This window comes from Stegostoma tigrinum, chromosome 1 (genome assembly GCF_030684315.1).
Source record: "Stegostoma tigrinum isolate sSteTig4 chromosome 1, sSteTig4.hap1, whole genome shotgun sequence".
Lineage (NCBI taxonomy): Eukaryota > Metazoa > Chordata > Chondrichthyes > Orectolobiformes > Stegostomatidae > Stegostoma > Stegostoma tigrinum.
This window is the reverse complement of record NC_081354.1, coordinates 125,571,561-125,595,414: the sequence shown is the minus strand read 5'-3', so window position 1 is coordinate 125,595,414 and position 23,854 is coordinate 125,571,561. Positions and strand designations below refer to the sequence as shown.

Genomic DNA, 23,854 nt, shown 5'->3' with positions numbered 1-23,854 from the left:
AGTTTTGGGAGGGATATGTTGATATTCTAGGTTATGTCAATATAAAAAAAAGGGGTTGGTTTTCTTTTGGAAAAGGCATTAAGGTTGATGAGCTCTATCAGAAAATGCTGAGAGGGGCAAGTGAGGAAATTGCAGGGGCCATGTACAAAATCTTTGTATCCTCTTTAGTCACAGAAGTCCCAGAGGAATGGAGAATGGCCAACACTGTTACATTGTTTAAGAAGGGCAACAGGGATAATCTGAGAAATTGCAGGCCAGTGAGCTTTACCTCAGTGGTAGGGAAATTACTGAAGATAGACGGGATATGTTTACTCACATTTGGAAAAATATGGACTTATTAGCAATATCTGAATTTGTGCAGGGAAGGTCATGTCTCTAAAGCTCATTTGATGAGGGCATGGTGGTAGAGGTCATTGATATGAAATTTAGCAAGACCTTTGACAAGGCCCCTCATGGCAGGCTGAAGTCACATGGAACCCATGGTGAGTGACTTGTTTAGTCATTCAAGACAGAGTAACAGTGAAGGCATTTTTCAGACTGTGACAAGTGACTTTCTGCAGGATTAGTGCTGGGGCCCCTGTTAATTGTAATAAAAAAGTGGCCTGATTATTAAATGTGGAGACAACATAAAGATTGGAGAGCTGTAGATAGTGAGGAGTATTGCCAGAGGTTATAGGAGGATATAGATAGGCTGGCAACTTGGATGGAGATATGGCAGATGGGGTTTAATCCAGTTAAATGAGAAGTGAAGCATTTTGGGAGATCTAATGCAGGAGGGAAGTATATAGTAAATGGCAGAAAACAGTAGTATCAACATACTGAGGGATCTAGACAGACAGGTTCTTAGTTCCCTCAAAGTGGCAACAGAAGTGGATATGGTAATCAAGGCGGCATATGGCATGTCTGCCTTCATCATTCAGGATGTAGAGTATAAAAATTGGCATGTCATGTTGCAGCTGTAAAGAAATTCAGTTAGGTCACATTTGGAATATTGTGTACAACTCTGATCATCAGACCACCAGAAAGATGTGGAGGCTTTTGAGACGTTACAGGAACAGTTTATGAGGATGTTGCCTGATTTAGAGGGAATTGGCTATGAGGAGAGATTGCACAAACTTTGTTTTCACTTGAACGTTGACGGAAGAGGCAGGTAGAAGTTTATAAAATTGAGAGGAACGGATAGAATGGGCAGTCAGAAACATTTTCCCCAGGGTAGAAGTGTCAACTACTAGGGGACACATATTTAAAGTAAGAGGAGGAATTAAAGGAAATGAGAGAGGCAAATTATTTACACAGAGAGGTAAGTACCTTGAATGTGCTGCCAGAAGTGATACCTGTCAGAATAGGCAGGGAATACAGGGATATTGGACTGCGTACAGGCAAAAAGTTGTTAGTTTTGAAACGCATCATGTGTCAGTGCAGTCTTGATGGGCCAAAGAGTCGGTTTCTGTGCTCTCCTGTTCCTTGTTTATCAAGTTCTAAATTTCATCCAACACAGGCTATGGGTTACAATGCATTTTTGTAAATTTGCCATGAGAAAATATAGTCATATAGTCACAGAGTACACAGCACAGAGACAGACCATTCAGTCCAACTTGTCCATGCTGAACAGATATTCAATATAAATCTAGTACCAGTTGCCAGTCCATATCTTGGCCCATATCCCTCTAAACCTTTCCTATTCATATATCCATCCAGATGCCTTTTAAGTGATGCAATTGTACCAGCCTCCACAACTTTTTCTGACAGCTCATTCTATACCTTCACGACTCTCTGCCTGGAAAAGTTGCCCCTTAGGTTCCTTTTACACCTTTCCCCTCTCACCTTCAACTTGCGCCCTTTAGTTTCGGACTCCCCCACCCCAGGAAAAAGACCTTGTCCATTCAACCATTCATGCACTTCATAATTTTATAAAAGGTCACTCCTCAACCTCCAAATGGTCCAAGGAAGACAAGCCCAGTCTATTCAGCCTCACCCCATAGCTCAAACACTCCAACTCTGGCAACTTGTAAACTTTTTCTGAACACTTAAGTTTCACAACATCCTTCCTATAGCAGGGAGACGAGAATTGCAAGCAATTTTTCAATAGTGGCCTCACCAATGCCTTGTACAGCTGCAATATGAACCCCAAATCCTACATTCAATGCACTGATCAATAATGGCAAGCATGTCAAATGCCTCCTTCACCATCCTATCTACTTGCGACTCTACTTTCAAGGAACTATGTACCTGCACTGCAATGTCTCTTTGTTCAACAACACTCCCCAGGACCTTACCATTAAGTGTATAAGTCCTGGCCTGAGTAGCCTTTCCAAAATGCAGCACCTCACACTTATCTAAATTAAACTCCATCTGCCACCTCTTCGGCCATTGGCCCATCTAATCAAGATCCCATTGCACTCTGAGGTAACATTCTTCATTGTCCATTACATCTGCCATTTTGGTGCCAAATTTACTAACCATATCTTCTATATTCATATCAATGATTTGAATATGAACAACGAAAAGCAGTTTCACTGTCTCCTATTATGAGGTTGTTGATGAATTAAATGTAGCACATGGACTAATGAATTTGAAATTCTGATCATGTTTGTCATATTATTGTAGACCAGTATTGTAAAGGTGCTCAATAGAAAAGTAGAACATTAGCTTTTCTTTCTTTTCCCCTCACCTGAACTGGATAAATTCTTCCAGGGATATTGATAACAGGACAATGTCCAAAGTACCGAGCAAATTTATCACTGTCCACAGTTGCACTCATCAAAATTAGGTTCATATTTGAACGTTTTTGCATTAGCTCCTTCAATATGATTAACAGAAAATCTGATTGTACACTTCTCTCATGAACCTGTAAGAGACACAAAAAAACAATCAAGAAATGGGTATTAAAAAACTGGTTAAGGCAATACTTTTCATTAAAGACTGGTCACATCTGCTTTAACTATCATGTTTTGCAACAGTGGACAACAGAACATCAGTGGGTCTAAAGGGAATTCCTGTTTATCATTAATTAATCTCCCATTGGTACAAAATCAAAGCACCAACCTTATTTGGAAAAGTTAATTAGTTGGGCAAATTGGAGTCTACAGTAGTTTCAGTGATAAGAAACATCACATGCTGCAGTGCTGCACCAAAGCTTATCTCTTAGTTGTACGCTTTAGAATTCTGAATTTTAATACTGAACAATAATAACACTGAAAAATAATACTGCAACAGCTCCAATCAGTGGAGAGTGGCATTGGACCGGATTAAATCAAGGTCTTACCTCATCAACAATGACATGAGACACATTTGTGAGAAATGCATCGTGCTGCAGTTTCCGCAGAAGAACACCAGTAGTGCAGTACAAAAGCTTACACAATTCTCCAATTTTTGATTCCAGTCTGATTTGATAACCACAAAGAGAGTTCTGCAAATGGAGACATCAACTCAAATTACAAAAGCATGTTTCTTATTAAGAACACGGTGTTCAAGATACAAGTGTATCAAAACACAACCCAGAAATGATAAATTGGCTTTTATCCTAACAACAAATTCATCTCTTCTCAAGATGTTCAAGTTGACTATGACTGTTCTTATTCAGTTGATAGTCTTATGCAGGAAGCAATCAACCCAGATAAAACTGACAAGACAAAAGTCAGAAATCTGTCTGCAAATTCCAAGCAGCCCATACTAAGCTCTCCTTTTAGTATTTCAGCTACACCCTCTCAAAAGAATTCCCCAATTCCATGATCTACATATTAAAAAAAACATGGAAAAATGTAAACCAAGATCTTTAACACTAACATAAAAGGAAAATACAATGGATGCTGGCTATTTGAAAATAAAACAAAGCACTCAAGAAACTCCACAACTCTCTCAGAATACGTAGAGAAAGAGTTAACATTTTGAGCTCAATGATTCTTCTTCAGAAGAAAAGGAAGCCAGAAAATGATTGTTTTTATGCTGTTGGCAAAAGTGGAGGAGTAGAACAGACAGTGAAGGTGCTCTCAGCTAAAGGCAAAGAAAGCACCATAAGTAATTGGATATTTTTTAGAGGAGCAAAATTTTTTGTTCATTCGTCAGATGGGTGAGCCAACATTAATTTTTCATCCCTAGTTGCTGTTGATTTAGTGGTGGTCGGCTGCCTCCTTGAACCACTGTAATCTATTCGGTGTAGGTGCACCCACAATACCCTTAGAGGGGGTGTTCCAGAATCTTGAATCAATGACACTGAAGGAATGGGGATGTATTTCTATTTCAGAATGGCAAGTAGCTTCAAGCGGGGAATTTGCAGGTGGTTCTATTACCATGCATCTGCTGAATCTGTCCTTCCAGTTTGCAGGGGTCATGGTTTTGAAGGTGTTATCCAAGGAAGCTTGCATCCTGGGAACATAGATGAATAGTACTATCGAATATTGGTGTTGGAGAGAGTGAATGATCATGGATGTAGTGCATATCAAATGGGTTTTGTACTGTTAGTGTCAAGTTTCTTGTGTGTTGCTAGAGCTGTACTCATCCAGGCAACTGGGGAATATTCCATTACACTCCTGACTTGTGCCTTGTAGCTTGTGGACAAGCTTTGGAGTCAGCTAAGTTTATCATTGCAGGATTCTTAGCCTCCGGCCTGCTTTTATAGTGACAATATTTCTGTAGCAAGTCCAGTTTAATTTCTGGTCAATGGATTTTGATAGTGGTGAGACAGAAATGCCACTGAATATCCAAGGGCAAAAAGTGGGGAGATGGCGGGGGGGGACGACAGAAATGCCACTGAATATCCATCCAAGGGCAGTGGGTGCATTCTCTCTTGTCACGATGGTCCATCCCTGGCAATTGTGAGACAGGAAGATCACTTGCCATTTGTAAGCCTAAACCTGGATATTGTCTAAGTCATGCTGTATTTGTACATGGACTGCTTCAGTATCTGGAACAACTTGGAAAGGGGAGGAGCAGGTTCTGGAGCACACACATTTTTAGTTACTTCATGAGGGCCCATAGTCAGTGCAGCACCAAAGTCTCCACCAATTTCTTGATATCATGTGGTGTGAAACAAAATGGCTCAAGACTCAGATCAGTGATGCTGACAACCAATCATATTGGTGGTGGACACTGAAGTCTGTAGAACAAGGAGGACTACTGATTCATCAACCAAGACAGTTAGTTCTTGGGCATGAGCAGGAAATTTCCTTGCCGATGTTTAACCTAATGGTTTGCAACTTCATAGCATCTCGTCTAAGTGCTGACAACTTCCAGAGGAACTCCCTTACAATTGTATACCACTGTGCCGGCATCTCCGATGGGTCTCTTCTTTTGGTGGGACAGCACATGCCCAGTGATCATTATAGTATTGTCTGGAACACTGTGTAATGTATGATTTCGAGAGCATGGCCGTCAGGCTGTTTCTTGACTAGTCTGGTGAGACAACATTCCCAACTTAGGCACTAGCCTCTCAGATGCTGATACGGAAGACTCATCAGGCTTGACAGGGCTGAGTTTGCCATTGTCATATTTGGTACCTTAGTCAATGCCATCTAACCCCAACCAGAAATCCACATTTCTCCAATTCCAATGGTTCCATGCTGCTAGATTTCCTTTCTTTCAAAACATAGGATACATCCCCTGCCCTCATACACTTAAGTTCACAAAACATGGATTTGGACAAGAATAGTGTTTCTTATATAAACAAATTCTTAACATTGATAATAACATCCAAGAGAAAATCTAAAATAAAGGTTACTAGCTGATAACACAAGCTGCGTACTTTATTTTCAATTACTCACTTAATATTAACCTCTTGATTTAGAGTCATAGAGATACACAGTACAGAAACAGACCCTTTAGGACAACTTGTCCATCCTGAACAAATATCCTAAATAAATCAAGTTCCATTTGGCCCATATCCCACTAAACCCTTCCTATTCATATTCCATCCAGATGCTATTAACTGTTGCACTTGAACCAGGCTCTACCACTTCCCTCAGTAGTTCATTCCATACACGCATCACCCTCTGCACGAAACAGTTGTCCCTTCGATCCCTTTTATATCTTTTCCCTCTCACCTTAAACCTCTGCCCTTGAATTTTGGACGACCCCTCACTTGGGGAAAAGACCTTGCTAATTTACCCTAGCCACAGCCCTCTTGATTTTATAAACCTCTGACACTCCAAGGTAAATAGCCCAAGTCTATTCAGCTTTTGCTTCTTCTTGCCCTCATTTTTCAATTAGCATGAAAAATTGCAATGCTTCCTCAGGCAAGGACTAGGAATTTTTATTTACAAAAAAACCCAATTCACCGCAGAAATAGGCTATATCTTACCTTTCCCCCAGGACCTTCTTCACAACCCAGTTCTTCACAAACCCGTGTTGCCAGACTCACTGCTGAAATCCTTCGCGGTTGGGTACAAATAATATTGCATTGTGCAGTGTCATTTGATAGTAAATCATCCAAAATGAACTGAGGTATTTGTGTGCTCTTCCCACTGCCTGTTTCACCTGCAACAACCACCACACGATGCCTTTTCAGAGTTTCAAGAATTTGTGTTCTGTGTTGAAAAACAGGTAATAGTTGCCTCTCTTTTAGAAGTTTCTGAAACTTGAGAGAACATTGCAAGTTTTTTAAAATATTCTTTGCAGTGTTTAGATTATCTTCCCTATCCTTAGCAACAGATAAGCTTTTGAAGTCATCCTCAGTTATCAAATTCTCCCAGGAATCTTCTGGATCGTCTGCTGTTGATGAAACACAAGTGGATGGTTTCTGTTTTAGTGTGTGTAACAATTTGGTAATAAATTGGTCTCGTGGTTTATTCTTTTCCATCTGCCTTGTTTCAGTTTTCTTCTTCTCAGCTTCACTCCATTCAATCCACACATCTCGATATGTAGGTGGGAGCAACTGATGTACGGCCTGAAATTTTAAAAGGAAAGTGCTAAAACTTGATACACAAAGGTTCAAAAATAGTCATTCCATTTGTATGTCCAAAAACAAGACCTCCTCCAAAAAGAAAGTGACAATTCTTGATTAAAATAGGCTGTTATGTTATTCCACTAATCACAGAGTGATACACAATGCAATGATGAGACCACATTTGGAATACAGTCTGCAGTTTTGGTTTCCTTATTCGTAAATACACGAGAGATTGATTAGAGCAAATTTATTAGATTGATACCTGAAATTAGTGTTTTAGTCTTGAGGAAATATTGAATAGGTTGAGTTTATTTTCCATAAAGCTTTGAAGGGCAAGGGATGATCTGATTGAAGTTCATTAAGATCCTGAATGTTCGGAATGCATAGAATGGTCAGGAGTTTTGAAGAAGTGGACTTGGAAAGGATCTTAACTCTTATTAGTGACTCAAGAACTAGGGGACACTGTTTTTAGAAAGTCAGAAAGGAGAAGTTTTTCCTCTCAAAGTATTGTGCAACTTTGGATCTTGCTGCCTCAGAAGGTGGAGGTGGTATGGTCATTGAATATCTTTAAGAAGGTTATTGTTCATTTTATTGTTAGGAAAGGGAATCAAAAAAGTTATTGCATACATGTAAATGTGAAATTTCAAACACTAATACATCAGCCATTACGTTATTCAACAACAGAACAGGCTAGGGTCAAATGGTCAACTTCTGCTTCGAATTTGCATATTTCAATCAAACCACCTCTCAATCTTCTAAATGGCCTACCTTAAATATGTTGATCAATACAGTGCACGCTGTTCAAGATGTGTCTCTCTCATGTTCTGTGTAAATGAAGCATATTCTGCTTACTTTTATCATTTATTACAAGTGATATATAATGCAATACTCTATTATCTTTCCTAATCAGTCGCTGGTACCTGGGACTTCGATGTTGTGGCCATTTCAGAGACATGGATAGCGCAGGGACAGGAATGGTCGTTGCAGGTTCCGGGATTTAGATGATTCAGTAAGAACAAAGAAGATGGTAAAAAAAAGGGGGAGGGGGGGGAGAAGATGTGGCATTGTTGGTCAAGGACAGTATTACAGTTGCAGAAAGGATGTTTGGGGACTCGTCAACTGAGGTAGTAAGGGCTGAGGTTACAAACAGGAAAGGAGAGGTCACCCTGTTGGGAGTTTTCTATAGGCCTCCCAATAGTTCCAGAGATGTGGAGGAAAAGATAGCAAAGATGATTCTCGATAGGAGTGAGAGAGACAGGGTAGTTGTCATGGGGAACTTCAACTTTCCAAGGATTGACTGGGAACACGATAGTTTAAGTACTATAGATGGGTCAGCTTTTGTCCAGTGTGTGCAGGAGGGCTTCCTGACACAGTGTGTAGATAGACCAACAAGGGGCGAAGCCACATTAGATTTGGTACTGGGTAGTGGAAGTACTTTGGTACTTGGAAGTCGGTGAGCACTTTGGTGATAGCAATCACAATTCTGTTATGTTTACTTTAGTGATGGAAAGGGATAGGTGTATACCATTGGGCAAGAGTTATAGCTGGGGGAAAGGCAGTTACAATGAGATTAGGCAAGATTTAGGGAGCAGAGGACGGGGAAGGAAACTGCAGGGGATGGGCACATTAGAAATGTGCAGCCTATTCAAGGAAAAGCTCCTGTGTGTCCTCGATAAGTATGTACCTGTCAGGCACGGAGGAAGCTGTAGAGCGCGGGAGCTGTGGTTTACGAAGTAAGTGGAATCTCTGGTCAAGAGGAAGAAGGCGGCTTATGTTAGGATGAGATGTGAAGGCTCAGTTAGGGCGCTTGAGGGCTACGAGGTAGCCAGGAAAGACCTAAAGAGAGAGCTTAGAAGAGCCAGGAGGAGACATGAGAAGTTTTTGGCAGATAGGATCAGGGTAAACCGTAAGGCTTTCTACAGGTATTTAAGGAATAAAAGAATGACCAAAGTAAGATGAGGACCAATCAAGGATAGTAGTGGGCAGTTGTGTGTGGAGTCAGAGATGATAGGGGAAGCACTAAATGAATGTTTTTCGACAGTATTCGCTCTAGAAAACGACAATGTTGGGCCGGATGGGATTTATCCTAGGATCCTCTGGGAAGCCAGGGAGGAGATTGCTGAGCCTTTGGCATTGATCTTTAACTCGTCATTGTCTACAGGAATAGTGCCAGACGACTGGAGAATAGCAAATGTGGTTCCCCTGTTCAAGAAGGGGAGTAGAGACAACCCTGTTGAGGGTTAAGCGAGCCTTACCTCAGTTGTTGGTAAAGTGTTGGAAAAGGGTATAAAAGATAGGATTTATAATCATCTAGAAAAGAATAAATTGACCAGGGATAGTCAGCACGGTTTTGTGAAGGAAAGATCGTGCCTCACAAACCTTATTGAGTTCTTTGAGAAGGTGACCAAACAGGTAGATGAGTGTAAACCGGTTGATGTGGTGTATATGGATTTCAGCAAGGCGTTCAATAAGGTTCCCCACAATAGGCTGTTGTACAAAATGTGGAGGAATGGGATTGTGGGAGATATAGCAGTTTGGATTGGAAATTGGCTTGCTGAAAGAAGACAGAGGGTGGTAGTTGATGGGAAATGTTCATCCTGGAGACCAGTTACTCGTGGTGTACCGCAAGGGTCGGTGTTGGGTCCACTGTTGTTTGTCATTTTTATAAATGACCTGGATGAGGGTGTAGAAGGATGGGTTAGTAAATTTGCAGACGACACTAAGGTCGGTGGAGTTGTGGATAGTGACGAAGGATGCTGTAGGTTGCAGAGAGACATAGCTAAGCTGCAGAGCTGGGCTGAGAGGTGGCAAATGGAGTTTAATGCGGAGAAGTGAGAGGTGATGCTCTTTGGTGGGAGTAACCGGAAGGCAAAGTACTGGGCTAATGGTAAGATTCTTGATAGTGTAGATAAGCTGAAAGATCTCAGTGCCCATGTACACAGATCCTTGAAAGTTGCCACCCAGGTTGACAGGGCTGTTAAGGCGGCATACAGTGTTTTAGCTTTTATTAATAGAGGGATCGAGTTCTGGAGCCAAGAGGCTATGCTGCAGCTGTACAAAACTCTGGTGTGGCCGCACTTGGAGTACTGCGTACAGTTCTGGTCACTGCATTATAAGAAGGATGTGGAAGCTTTGGAAAGAGTGCAGAGATTTACTAGGATGTTGCCTGGTATGGAGGGAAGGTCTTACGAGGAAAGGCTGAAGCACTTGAGGCTGTTTTCGTTAGAGAGAAGAAGGTTGAGAGGTGACTTAATTGAGACATATAAAATAATCAGAGGGTTAGATAGGGTGGATAGGGAGAGCCTTTTTCCTAGGATGGTGACAGCGAGCACGAGGGGGCATAGCTTGAAATTGAGGGGTGAAAGATATAGGGCAGATGTCAGAGGTAGTTTCTTTACTCAGTAAGGGAACGGTCGTAGATTCGCCAAATTTAAGTACATTTAAGTCGTCATTGGACAAGCATATGGACGTACATCGAATAGTGTAGGTTAGATGGGCTTCAGAACGGTATGACAGGTCAGCACAACATTGAGGGCCGAAGGACCTGTACTGTGCTGTCATGTTCTATGTTCTATGGTACCCGCATGCTAACTTTGTGATTCATGCACTAGGACGTCCAGATCCATCTGTATCTCAGAACTCATAATCTCTTCGAATTTACGTAACACATGAGTAACACAAGATTAGCATGCAGGAAAAAGATGCAATCAAGAAGATGATGGACATTATGCTTCGGTTACATAGGTCACTGGTGAGACCATTTGTCAATATTCAGTATTTAAGTGTGACGATACAACGGCTTTAAGAGACGTTTTTTTTTTGGAAAGAAGTTGTGAGCCAAGAAGCAGTTTATGAAGCTTTGATTTTTTTTGTAAAAAGGTTGGAACAAGTGAAGCAGCATGAACATGTGGAATCAGACTCCCACTGAACCAGGGTTTTAGTTTAGCTTTAAGGAGTTGTTGGAGCTTTGAAGCTGGCTGTGGAAGATGTTACATGTCCCGCTCTCTCTATTGAGACACAATCTGGTTTACTGACTTTACCTCCACCAAAGGTGTGTTTCTGGGGCTTTACTATTTCAGAATAGTTGCTGTTTAGTAGTTAAATCATCTATTATTCTGTTAAGTTTTCCAATAGAGTTGAAGTTAAACCAAATCTTCTTTCTTTTGTTTGTATTTTAACCTGTGGGGTAAAAATAAACGGTGATTTGCTTAAAGCCAAGCAGTGTAACTAATCGAATAACATCTGGAACACTTGCCTGTAAATTAGGCAAAAGTTAGAGACTAGGCTAGCTCCTTGATCTATTTGAAGGTGGTTGATCAGGTCCATAACATAAGGATGAATGCAAATGCTTTGAAGGCGGTTCAGGGGAGGCTCACTGGATTGATACCTGGAATGAGTGCGTTCTCTTCTGAAGACACTGCGATTGGTTATACTGGAGTTCAAAACAGTATAGGTTCACTTAAGTGAAATAACTACCATTCTGAGTGGATGACTAAAATTTTGAATGAAGTAGCTGCAAAGATCATGGTTGTAGATAATAATCCAAGAATCCTTAGATTCTGGAGAAGTCCAAGAGGTTTGGAAAACTGCCAATGCAACATCATTATTTAGAAAAGGAAGGAGGCATATTAACTTATCGGCAAATTAGCTTAGTGTGCACTGTTGGGAACACGTGAGAATCTATTATGATATAATCACAAAGCAATTAAAAACACTTAATACATCATTCAACAGAATCAATACTGTTTCATGAAAGGATAAAAATGCATGACAAATTTACCATGGTCATGAGGAACTAACAAGTAGGGAACATGAAGGGGAGCCAGTAGATGCAACATATCCGAAATTATAAAAACATTTCACAAAGTACCGCAGAAAGAGGTGCACAATAAGAACCCATGGCATTGGTGAAGTCGATTAGCATGATCAGAGGATTGATCAATGAATAGAAGACAGTGTCGGGATGAAGGGGGCATTTTAATATTGATAGCACATAACTTATGGAATGCCACAGGGTTTGGGGCTATAATTGTTCACGATATATATTGATGACTTGGACAAGAAAAGTGGATGTAGCCAAGTTTGTCGATGACAAGAATATACAAGACAACAAGCCTTGAGAATGACAGAGAAGTCTAGAGGGGATTACAGAAATGTCAAACGAGTGAGCAAAAGTTAACAGATGGAATATAATGAGAGAAAATGTGAGGTTATCCATTTTGGCAAAAAGAGCTGAATAGTACTTAAATCGGAAAAGACTGCAGATTGTCACATGACAGACAGATTTGGGGTGCGAGTTAATGAATCACAAAAGCTGGCATGCAACGTTAGTAGGTAATAGGGAAGGCAAATGGAATATTGGGCTTTATTTCAGAGGGATTGGAAAATAAAAATAGGAAGGTCTTGCTACAACTATACAAGCCACTGGTCAGACAGTAGCTGGGATACTGAACAGTTTTCAAACCAGTACCTAAGGGGAGATACTGGCATTAGAGGCAGTCCAGAGAAAGTTTCACTAGGCTGACTTACGGTATATGGATGAACTAGTTCATGAGAACAGGCAACTAGGTTGAGCTTGTACTCAATGGAGTTCTATATCATGACAGGAGATCATATAGAAACATGCAAAACTCTTGGGAGCTTGATGCAAAAAGACTCCTTCTCCATGTGGGAGAGTTTAGGACCAGAGGCTGAAATCGCAAACTAAGGAGTCACCTATTTAAAACAACGATGAACAGCATTTTGTTTCTCGCAGAGTACTGTGAATCTGTGGAAATCTTTACTACAGAGGCTTGTCAAGGCCAAGTTATTAAGTATATTCAAGGCTGAGATAGACAGATTTCTTATCAAAGGAGTCAAAGGTTATGGGGATAAGATAAGAAAATGGAGTTGAACATGATCAGGTTAACCATGATTGCACTGAAAGGCAGACTGAACTCAATTAGCTAAATAACCTATTTCTGTCCCTCATCTTATGATCTTACAGAATGGTATCGACAAGTTCCCTCTTGTGGGCAAGTTCTGAACAAGTGGTCATTGACTTGAAATTAGGAATCATCCTTTCAGGGTAGTGATGAGATGAATTTTTGTCTCAGTGGGTCGCAGAACTTTAGAAATCTCTGCCTCTCAAAGGAGCAGAAGCAGAGTCATTGACTATATTTAAGACAGAGAGATGGATAGCTTCTGTTTGGCTGAGGATTAAAGGGTTATTCGAGATGGAGACAATGTGGAATTTGAAATACAAACAGATCAGCTATCATGTTATTGAATGGCAGAGCAGACTTGAGGGATTCAACGGACTTTAAAAAAAAGTAACAGACAATGAGCCAAAATTGTCTTTTCTCAACAGAAAAAAATCAACTCGACCTTTCAAAGTTCCATAGATTTTTCTAGTATTTAATTAACAATACATACACCAGTACCTGAGTTGAAAGAACAAAGTCAAACAAACAGGATTGCTAGAGTAGTGCATAGTCTGTTTGATGCTGTCAAAATTGATCTTACTTCAAATGCATGTTCGCTGACAAAGCAATAAAATTTCAATTACTTTCCTCAGGAAAAATCTATACTGCTTAGCAGTTTATGTATAAAAAGAGATATTTAACTGGGAAACAAATTGCAAAGACTGATAATTTACTCTCTCTTTCATTCTGCCTGCAATTAAAATATTATCTTCTCATAAATTACAGGTCCGCAGATCTATCGATCAATGACCACTTACCTAGTAAATAAAGAAAAGGTGATCTGACTATTTGGGGATATCAGCAAGCACCACAGAGTCAGATTATACATTTGCTTAACATCCACACATAAATATATTTTCTATGAAGTTACTGCACATCAAGAGTGACAAATGTTTACAATATATATGCTATTATTATTATCTGGCAGCTTAAGTTTGAAAGTGGTCAAACAACATATTCTAGTTCTTAGTTCTGAGAAGTTGACAATTTACATAACAGGAAGAGTCAGAAAGTCATTTGAAACAACGAACTAAAGATAAGAAAGCATGACTCTTGAGCTACATGACTCAAACCGCTGCATGGGAGGTTGATAGCTAAAAATTTATGAAGAGAATGTTATGATTAACAGAAACAGATGACATAGGCCACAAGCAGGTTAAGTTCAGAAGAAGTGAATTCATATCAGCAAAAGTGTTGTTTTCAGTTTTTTAAAGAAGTCCCCAGAGTTGGAAAGCAATCTCCAGGCCAGCAGAGCTGGACCGAGGTCGAGAGTTGTTTCTGCAGTCTAAGAAGGGGGGCTAGAAAAGATTAGTTCATTTATATTTTTGTGTATGCTGGGAGAGACAGAGAACTGCATATGTGATGTGCATCAAGTCAGCTGACTGGGAAATCCTGAAATGAAAAGATCTCTCTGGGGTTGACAGCTTCGTAGATATTATTGGAGAAAAACGTTGAATCTTTCTTTTAGCAGTTTATGTTAAAATCCTTTGCAAAAGTCATGTACATAAAGCTTTTATTCAAAAATATACGTACGTTCTTTTGTTCAAGTATTGTGCGACTTCTGACTGTCCATTTCCTGAGACATAGAACAAAAAAAAATGCAGGCTTCCAAATGTGTTCAAAGGCAATGGATATTAAAAGTATAACCTTACCTGTCCTCTTACTAAATGCCACAGGGCCAATGTAGATGCCAGATGTTGGGCTTGCATGGCATCCTCTGTGAGAATGGTGGGACATACTTCCAGCATTCCATCTTTCTGCCTGTTTACTCTTACACTGAACAAAATAAAAATAATACTTAGTGGCAGTTTTATGCCAATGCATAACTGTGAGAAACATTTGCAATCGTAACGATCAGCTTTTTTAAAATTTCTTCCCTTATCCTACTCTTGGGAAAGGATATCACAAATGAGCTAATTTGTGTACTTGTCTCATTTCTTTTTCTCTACAAAACACCACAGCTCCCACATCATACAGCATTATTAATTGAATAACAAACACTGTTAAAAAGTGAAACAGCTGAAGCTTTTTAACTTGCACTCATCAGGACAACGACGTAAAAACTAACTAGAAACAAGGATTACACAATGAGAGAAAGGTACTCATTGGTGGGGACATATTGGCTTACAGATATAGCAACAACTAACTGCTCTTCAGAATTCTCAGACCAGGATGCTATCAAGTGGGATGGAACAGGGATTAGGTATTTCCACAAATCCATTTTTCCAAAAAGCTGCAATGTCTGTACAAATTCCTTTTGCCTTTAGAACATAGGGTGCTGTGCATTTATATATCTAAATACATTAAATTCACAGTGTACCAAAATAATAAATTATAAAATTACACAGATGAACTAAGAGTAGTCAAATCAGTCCCTAAAGCCTGCTCTGCCATTCAATAAGATTATGTCTGATCTGTCTGTGCTTCAATTCCAATATACATATCTGTCATTGCTCACCCTTGATTCCACAGCCTAATAAGAATCTATCAATTGCTACCTTCAGAGTATCAATGACCCTGGCTCCACAGCTTTCTTTATAATTCATAATAAGTGAACGAGTTGCTTCTGCACCATACCTGCACTACCTCTTTTGTGTAGCTCAGAATTGTGCATTTCTTCTCCACTTAAACAATTCTCTAAGTTTTTATTCTGCCTGCCAAAACCTTGACATTTTCCCACATGTATTATTGCCAGCACCATGAGTTTTGATTTTCTGCAATAACCTTTGAAGCAGCACTTTATCAAATTCTATCTGAGAACCAAGTACAGCATGTCTAAAAGCTTATTTTTATTGTATGGTTCAAAGAACTCCAATAAAATGCCTAAACATGCTTTCCCTTTGATGAAATCATGCTGACCCTTCCAGATTATCTTAAGTTTGTCTGTGTGTGCAACTATGATGTCTTTAACAATTGATTCCTACACTACTTCCACAGCAAATGTCAAGCTAACTGCCTATAGTTTCCTGTTTTGTGTTTCCATCTATTCTTGAGTAGAAGGGCTATATTTGTTGCTTTCCAATGGAATCATTCCTGAATCACAGGAATTTTGGAAAATACAATACATGAGCAACATACAGGACGAAATCCAACTGACCCTGGAGATTGGACAGCCTAGAGCTTAATAAATCTAATATCACTTCATGTTACAGAGATAGTAGGAACTGCCGATGCTGGAGAATCTGGAGATTACACGGTGTGAAGCTGGATGAACGCAGCGGGCCAAGCAGCATCACAGGAGCAGGAAAGCTTTATGTTTCGAGTCGGGACCCTTCTTCAGAAGAAGTTTACGGAAGAAGGGTCCCGACCCAAAACGTCATGCTTTCCTGCTCGGCCCGCTGTGTTCATCCAGCTTCACACCAGGTTATCACTTTATGTTAGCCTGATACCACTTCCCCCTTGACTGGAATATTCACTAAGTTCCCATCTCTCTTCCACCTCCTGATTTACAGGTGGCACCACGATTGTTAATGTATTCTCTACAATGAAGCCAGGAGCAAAATGTCTGTTCACTTCACTTCACCTGCCATTTTCTTCTTATCTACTGTTAACTCCCCATTCTCAGTCTCCGGAGAGCCAACATGTGACGTCTCTTTCTTTTATAAATATCTGAAGAAACTCTTAACCATTTCTGCATTCCTAGTTAGGTCCTCTCATGCTAATTTTTTGTCTTAATTAATCTTTTGGTCATCTTCAGCTGTTTGTTACATTCTGACCAATGATCTGACCTGTCATTCACCTTTGCACAGATATATATTTTTTCTGTTTACTTTGGATGCTGGGTCTTCCCTTTAGAATTTGCTTTATGATAGAAATACACTTGTTCTACCTATTCTGAAATATTCCCTTAGAGCCTAATTCTTATGTTTCTATTATATCTTGAGCTTAGTTTGCAAGTTGACGTGCATTAACCCAACCTGACCATGCAAATAGGTACCCATATTTAGGTTCAAAATATAAGTCTAAAGCCCAACTTTAACATTTCAAACTGGATGTAAACTGTAAACACTGCAGTTGTTTTTACACTGGAATTTCATTTAGGAGACCATTAGCTAATCTTGGTGTTGTCCCAGTCGAAGTCATGGTTCTCAATCCACATGAACAAAGAGAACCACCACTTCGACTGGGACAACACCAAGATACTGGGACAGGCTAGGCAGAGCACAAGAATTCCTGGAAGCATAGCACTCCATGAAGCATGCTATTAATAAACACATTGAACTCGACCCCATATACGTTCCACAATGGACGAAACCCGGAAGTGAGGCAATCCATCACAACAGACCCCAGAGTTTAAAAGCCAAGCGGGAAAACACACCGACGCCTCATCAGAGGCTGCACTGAGGATGTTACCAAGCACAATAACGAAACAAACAAGCTCGGTGAGCCAACCAACCTCAACACCGACAATCCGAGATACAAATCTACTCTAAAACGTTAAATTTAATAGAATCCTCTAAAATTTTCTCTGAAACAATGAACCACGTGAGCTTAAAATCAACCAAAAATGTTACGCTGAGCGGAAGAGTTATTTCCATTAAATCCTTAATATTACCAAGGCTAAAATACGAACAAGTTTGTGGATTTTGATAAAGGGCACAACAAAACTTACAAACCTACACTTCCAGAATCTACCCACAGGGATTTTGCGATAGTTAGGAGCTGGACTAGTAGGGAGATTTTTCCGGCACCAATCAATCAGAAATTGCTTGGGAGACTTCCCTGTCCAACTTCGTGAAGTGTAGTCGAAGTTCCGTATATCCTTTGGTTCATTTCTTGCTACAATAGTAATAAAGTTAAAATAAAAGATTGAACAAAAGTTCTATGGTAAACATGCTATAAACGTTATCCAAACAAGTGTTTTATATACAGTTATTTACATTTCTCTTTTAATTTTGGTGTTGATTCTTCTAGCAAGCTTAGGTTAAGGGCAGCTTCGTGCTTATCATCAGGATGTTCAGATGAGCTTTTGTCATTCTTCTTCAAGTCTACCATCTTGACTGAAGGATCAAAAGCAGGATGCTTCTCCAACTGTTTAATCTCTGTTTAAAAGTTAAAATGGAAAGCATGATCCATTACCTCCCAAGGCACAAAGGTTAAAGACAATCGGAAAACTTGCAACTTCCAGCCATAGAGCAGCTGCTCGAATTCAGACTCAAAATATCATGAAATTTAACACAAATAATACACCAAAAAAGTTCCAATGTGGTTTAATGTTAATAAGTCAATTTTCATGTTATATTTCAAAATAATTTGCATTTACAATGCAATTCAATGTTTTACATTCAAGACAATCTTCTTCCTAGACTTGTTTCACTTTTTCTCATAATTTGAATTTTATCTATGTTCTATAACTACTGTTGCTCTTTTCTGTAACATCGTCTTCCAATAACACTCTGAGGGAGCTTATCAGTGTCAAGGAATCGCCATATGTAAATAAAGGATGACTTGGTGACAAGATACTGGCCTCTGTGGAGTTATTTCAGATATCATCCAGCAAAAACTTGCTTTTTCGATAGAACCATGTCAAATTAGGCCCAATCTTCAATAGAAGACCCAGAAAAATACATTTTGCTGAGTATTGCTCTAATTCTTGCTCTTCCAAGGCACAGCTACATTAAGGGTATAGCAATTAATTTTTAAACTACTTTTCTTAAAAAAATCAATACACTAATTGGTCAAAGTGAGGAACTATGTTCTTACCCTGTTGTAGTATCTTTATTCTTTCACCTGCTTCTTTGTGAGCTGGTTTGTTATTATTCTGTTTAAAGGATAGAGCCCGTTCTTTGACATCAACTAGCTTTGCTGTCAGCTCCAAGTAAAGCTCATTCTGTTCAATGAGAAAATGAAGTCCCCTTGAATTTCCATCAAAAGACCTTTATGTGCAATATGTTATGGTAAATATATGCAGTAATACAGAACATGGTGGTAAGAAAACAAAACAGGGCCAGGTCCAACTTCTCCAATTGACCAAACCTTTTCCAAGACATTTCTGAAACTTCTTCCGAGTGACATAAAATCACAAGAAATTTGATTTAACCAATTTTTGACAGTTATCCAATTTCAGACAGCACACAACTAAGTGTTAAAAATCAGGATGAATGCTCCTTTGCTGAGATGCCACAAAATGGGTTGTTTTTGAAGGCTTCAAGCACTTTCGACATCGTGCACAGTGCAATAGCTTGGTGAAATTGACATAATTCAGTCAAAAACATTATTGAATGAGGTGCTGATGGGCACCTGCCATAGATGGAATTTTAACAAATCAACAGGCCTCCAGTGTCTTCAGGAGAAAAAAAATTGAAAAGGAAAGAAAAGTACAAGTCATGCCACGTTCCATCATCTGAAGATACATGCAAGTTCGAATGATTTTTATACTCACCGGATCAAAGCGTTCTTCCTTTTCACAAGTTTTTTCAGGTAATTCATTGTCCTGGTCATCATTGTCATCATCTCCACTACTACTTGCATTTTCAGCATATTGTAAAATCCATTCCTTCATGCTAACCTGTCTGTTTCCACTTTCAGCAGCCTATCAGCAAGAAAATAATTCATGCTCCTCAGAATTCAATTTAAACAGGTCTTAGACTTCCCCAAAAATATTTACAAATTGGATATTTGCCTGGCAGTGGTAACACCACTGGGCTAGTAATCCAGGGGCCCAGCTAATGTTCTTGTGACATGGGTTCAAACTTCTCAATGACAAATGCTGGAATTTCAAATGCAATAAAATTTATAGTGGAAAAACTAGTCTTATAGTCACCATGTAATTATTCTTGACTGTTCAAAAGGAGGATCTGGTCACATGATGTCCTTTCGTGCCACTAATCTGTTATCCTTGCCTAATTTAGCATACATGTAACTATTGGTCCACAGCAATGTGGTTGACTTTTAACTCCCTTCTTAAACGGTACACAAGACATGCAATTTTCCAAAAGCCTCTCTAAAATTCAAAGCAAACAACAAAACCAGGCACTCAACCCAGCATTGCTTTCTTCTGGTGCCTCTGTCAATGTCAAACAAACCTTCTTGACCTTGCAAAGTCTCCTTATGAACATATGGGCATCTGGCAAAATTGGAAAGGCATTCCCACAGATTAATCAAGCAACAGGCTGACAATGAAGCTCACTGAGTCATACCTAATATTAATGACAATGACAATGTCCCAGATACATTCACCACCGCTGCTGGCTAGATCCAGCTGTAACCAGAGGTGGCGATACAGTGGTACAAAGTTAGGAGAGACTTGTCCTCGGAGCCCTCAACATGAACTCCAGACCCACAATGTCTCATGACATGAGGGCAAACACAAGGAAGGAAACATCAGAGTCATCTGTCCATGATAGTACTGATAGGAGCGATCACTGCACAGTTCATATGGAGTGAGGATCTTATTGCACTCTGAATGCACCCTGCATCCAGCAGTGTGGCGTGACTGACATGCGAAATGGGACAGGCTTTGAACAGTTTTATCAACTCAAATCTGGGCATCCATGCTCACTGCGTCTCAATCAGCAGCAGCAGAAAAAAATTTTGGAAACAATGTGACACCTCATGGTCTGCATATCCCCAACTCTACCATGAGCAAGAAGCCAAGACAGGCTGAAAGGAAAGGGTGATGGGTTTGTATTGTTGGTAGGGAACGGAGTAAGTATGATATCAAGAACATATGCATGGAAGTAGGAAACGTAAGTGGAAAAGACAATCGTGGTAGGAATAGTCTGTCAGCTCTCAAACATGGTTTTCCAGTCGGACAGAGAATTACTCAGAAGACAATAACGGCACACAACAAAGTGAGCACATTAAACATAAGCAACTTCAATCTTCATTTACATGGGAAAACCAAATTGGCAGGAGGTAGCCAAAGAGAAGAATTCATACCGCGAATTGAGATTCCAAGAACAGTATGCTTTGGATCCAAACAAGAATCAGGCAATTTTGGATCTGATGCTACGTAATGAAACACATATATTTAATGAGGTCAGAGCAAATGATCCCCTCAGAAACAGCGACCATAATACGGCAGAATTGAGCATTCAGTTTAAGAGCGAGGAACTCGGGTCGGAAACAACCGTGCTAAGCTTAAAAAGGATAATTACAGAAGATTGATGGCAGACCTGGCTGGAGTGGACGGACAAAGAATTGTAGCAGCAAAGACAATTGAACTGCAATGTTAGATATTTAAGACAATAGTTCTTGCTAATAGCAAAAACATAATACAGTGAAGGGGGGGATTGTTTTAGGAGGGGGTAAGCCAACCACACTTATCCATGGAAGTTAAGGATAACAAAGAAAAACTACAATGTAGCAACGATTAAATGATTAGCCAGAGGTTTAGGAAAGCTTTAAAAACAGCAGAAGATAACGAAATAAAAATAAAGAGAGAGGAAATAAACCACGAAAGTAAACTTATAAGTAATATCAAGACAGATAACATAGGATTTGAACCTGCCAATGAAATAGGTTTATTTAAAAAGAGGAGACAATCAAATGCAAACTTAAGGCCAGTTAGCTTAACATCTTTTATTCGAAAAAAATGGTAGTGTCAATTATAAAAGGATAGCAGTCAAATAGAAAAACGTAATTATGATCAAGCAGAGTCAGCATGGCCCCATGAAGGGGAGACCAGTGGATGCAGTAAAAATAGATATTCAGAAGGTGGCCAAACAAGTAAGAGCTCATGGTATTGGGTATAGTATATCAGCATGGGTAAAGGATTGACCACTAATAGAAGACAGAGATTTGGGATAAGGGGGTATTTTCAGGAACGGCAACGTACAACGAGTAGTGCGCTAAAGAGTCAATCCTGGGGATACAATTGTGTACAACATATAGAAATGGCTTGGATGAAGAAAGTCAATGTTCTAAGTTTGTATCTGACACAAAACATGTGGGAAGACAAGTGTTGAGGAACACACAAACAGTACGAAGTCGGATATAAACAGGTTAAACAAGTGAGCAAAGACAACAAGTGGTTAAATGTGAGGTTATGCATTTTGGTGGAATAGAGGAGCCAAATGTTAGTTAAATACAAAAACACTGCAGAAATCTGCAAAACAGAGGGACTTAGGAGTGCTCATGCAAGAACATCAAAAAGCTAGCATCCAAGTTCAGTAGGTAATAAGGAGGGCAAATGGAATGTTGGCCTTCACTTCAAAACAGAATGGACAATAACCGCAGGAAATGCTACACCTGCCCCCACACCTCCTCCCTCACCCCTATCCCAGGCCCCAAGATGACTTTCCATATTAAGCAGAGGTTCACCTGCACATCTGCCAATGTGGTATACTGTATCCATTGTACCCGGTGTGGCTTCCTCTACATTGGGGAAACCAAGTGTAACTTGGGGACCGCTTTGCAGAACACCTCCTCTCGGTCCGCAATAAACAACTGCACCTCCCAGTCGTGAACCATTTCAACTCTCCCTCCCATTCTTTAGATGACATGTCCATCATGGGCCTCCTGCAGTGCCACAATGATGCCACCCAAAGGTTGCAGGTCTCTGATGAAGGGTCCAGGCCCGAAACATCAGCTTTTGTGCTCCTGAGATGCTGCTGGGCCTGCTGTGTTCATCCAGCCTCACATTTTATTATATTAGTAGGTTAGATTAGATTACCGACAGTGTGGAAACAGGCCCTTCGGCCCAACAAGTCGACAGTGCCCTTTTGCAGAATCCCACCCAGACCCATCCCCCTATAATCCACAGACACCTGAACACTATGGGCAATTATGGTCAGTAGCACATGGAACTAGTAATGTATAAGAATCATATTTCCAAAATAAAAGCCAAAGCATAATGTAGGAAGGGAAAAATAGAACAGCACATCACCATTCTTCTATTCACCTTTTGCGAAAAACATTAAATTTGACAAAAGATTTATAATCCCACCTTGGTTTGAAGTTTATCATCACCCTTTCGACCCTCAGATTTTTCATAATTTATTTCAGCTTTCACAGGCATCTGCAATTTGGGCTTGGTCTTGGTTTCTTCCTCCTGCAGTTTCTGCTTGAATCCATCAGGTAATGAATCTTAAATAAAAGTAACATTTCAAACCAATTAAATGGGAAACTATTTTTAATAAAATTGGCTGCACCAACATTAGAAAACTAGGATTAAATTCACAATTCCTCATGCGCACATATCCTGAAATAAACCAGTCCAAATAAACTTCCTGAACACACACTCCATTCTTCTTGGCTAGATTAGATTACTTACAGTGTGGAAACAGGCCCTTTGGGCCAACAAGTCCACACCGCCCGTTGGAGCATCCAACCCAGACCCATCCCTCGATAACCCACACACCCCTGAACACTGTGGGCAATTTAGCATGGCCGATCCACCCAGCCTGCACATCTTTGGTCTGTGGGAGGAAACCGGAGCACCCAGAAGAAACCCACGCAGACACGGGGAGAATGTGCAAACTCCACACAGACAGTCTCCCGAGGCTGGAATCGAACCTGGGTCCCTGGCGCTGTGAGGCTGCAGTGCTAACCACTGAGCCACCATGCCACCCAAAGAAGATGATCATCTTCTTTGGTTTCTAATATCCAGTTAAACAAAGGCAGAGTCTAGAAGCAGATTGCTCATCTGTTGTCTTCGTACAGCAGAAAGAAACTTGTCAGAAAAACAGTTGTACAGTACAAAGTTGCATCCTCAATGGATGAAAAGCATATTGAAAATTTAAGACATGAATAAATCGCATAACCAACCAAATGTTACAAAACCACCATTATTTCACTGCAGAGATACTAAGAACTGCAGATGCTGGAGTCAGACATAACCGTGTGGAGCTGGAGGGACACAGCAAGCCAGGCAGCAGATGAGCAGGAAAACTGACGTTTTGAATCAGTACCCTTCTTCAGAAATGGGGGAGGAAACTCTGAAATAAACAGAGAGAGGTGGTGTGGGGTGGAGGAAATTAGGTGGGATGGTGATAGCTGAGTGCAGGTAGGTAATGGTGGGGAATTGGTCAGTTAAGTGGGAGGAGCAGATAGGTGGGAGAAAGGACAG

General features: G+C 40.1%; 1 protein-coding gene across 1 annotated transcript in view; it reads right to left on the bottom strand.

The window, feature by feature from the left end:
- dhx29 (DEAH (Asp-Glu-Ala-His) box polypeptide 29) overlaps positions 1 to 23,854 on the bottom strand; it is a 126,892-nt gene that overhangs the window by 77,287 nt on the left and 25,751 nt on the right. The window contains exons 5-13 of the mRNA XM_048541874.2: positions 22,733 to 22,872; positions 19,226 to 19,375; positions 18,547 to 18,673; positions 17,724 to 17,885; positions 17,460 to 17,622; positions 14,496 to 14,619; positions 6,296 to 6,880; positions 3,266 to 3,409; positions 2,672 to 2,848 (exon numbers count right to left, since the gene is read on the bottom strand). Coding sequence (XP_048397831.1) covers positions 2,672 to 2,848; positions 3,266 to 3,409; positions 6,296 to 6,880; positions 14,496 to 14,619; positions 17,460 to 17,622; positions 17,724 to 17,885; positions 18,547 to 18,673; positions 19,226 to 19,375; positions 22,733 to 22,872 — 1,772 coding nt within the window. The remainder of the gene's footprint in view (positions 1 to 2,671; positions 2,849 to 3,265; positions 3,410 to 6,295; positions 6,881 to 14,495; positions 14,620 to 17,459; positions 17,623 to 17,723; positions 17,886 to 18,546; positions 18,674 to 19,225; positions 19,376 to 22,732; positions 22,873 to 23,854) is intronic.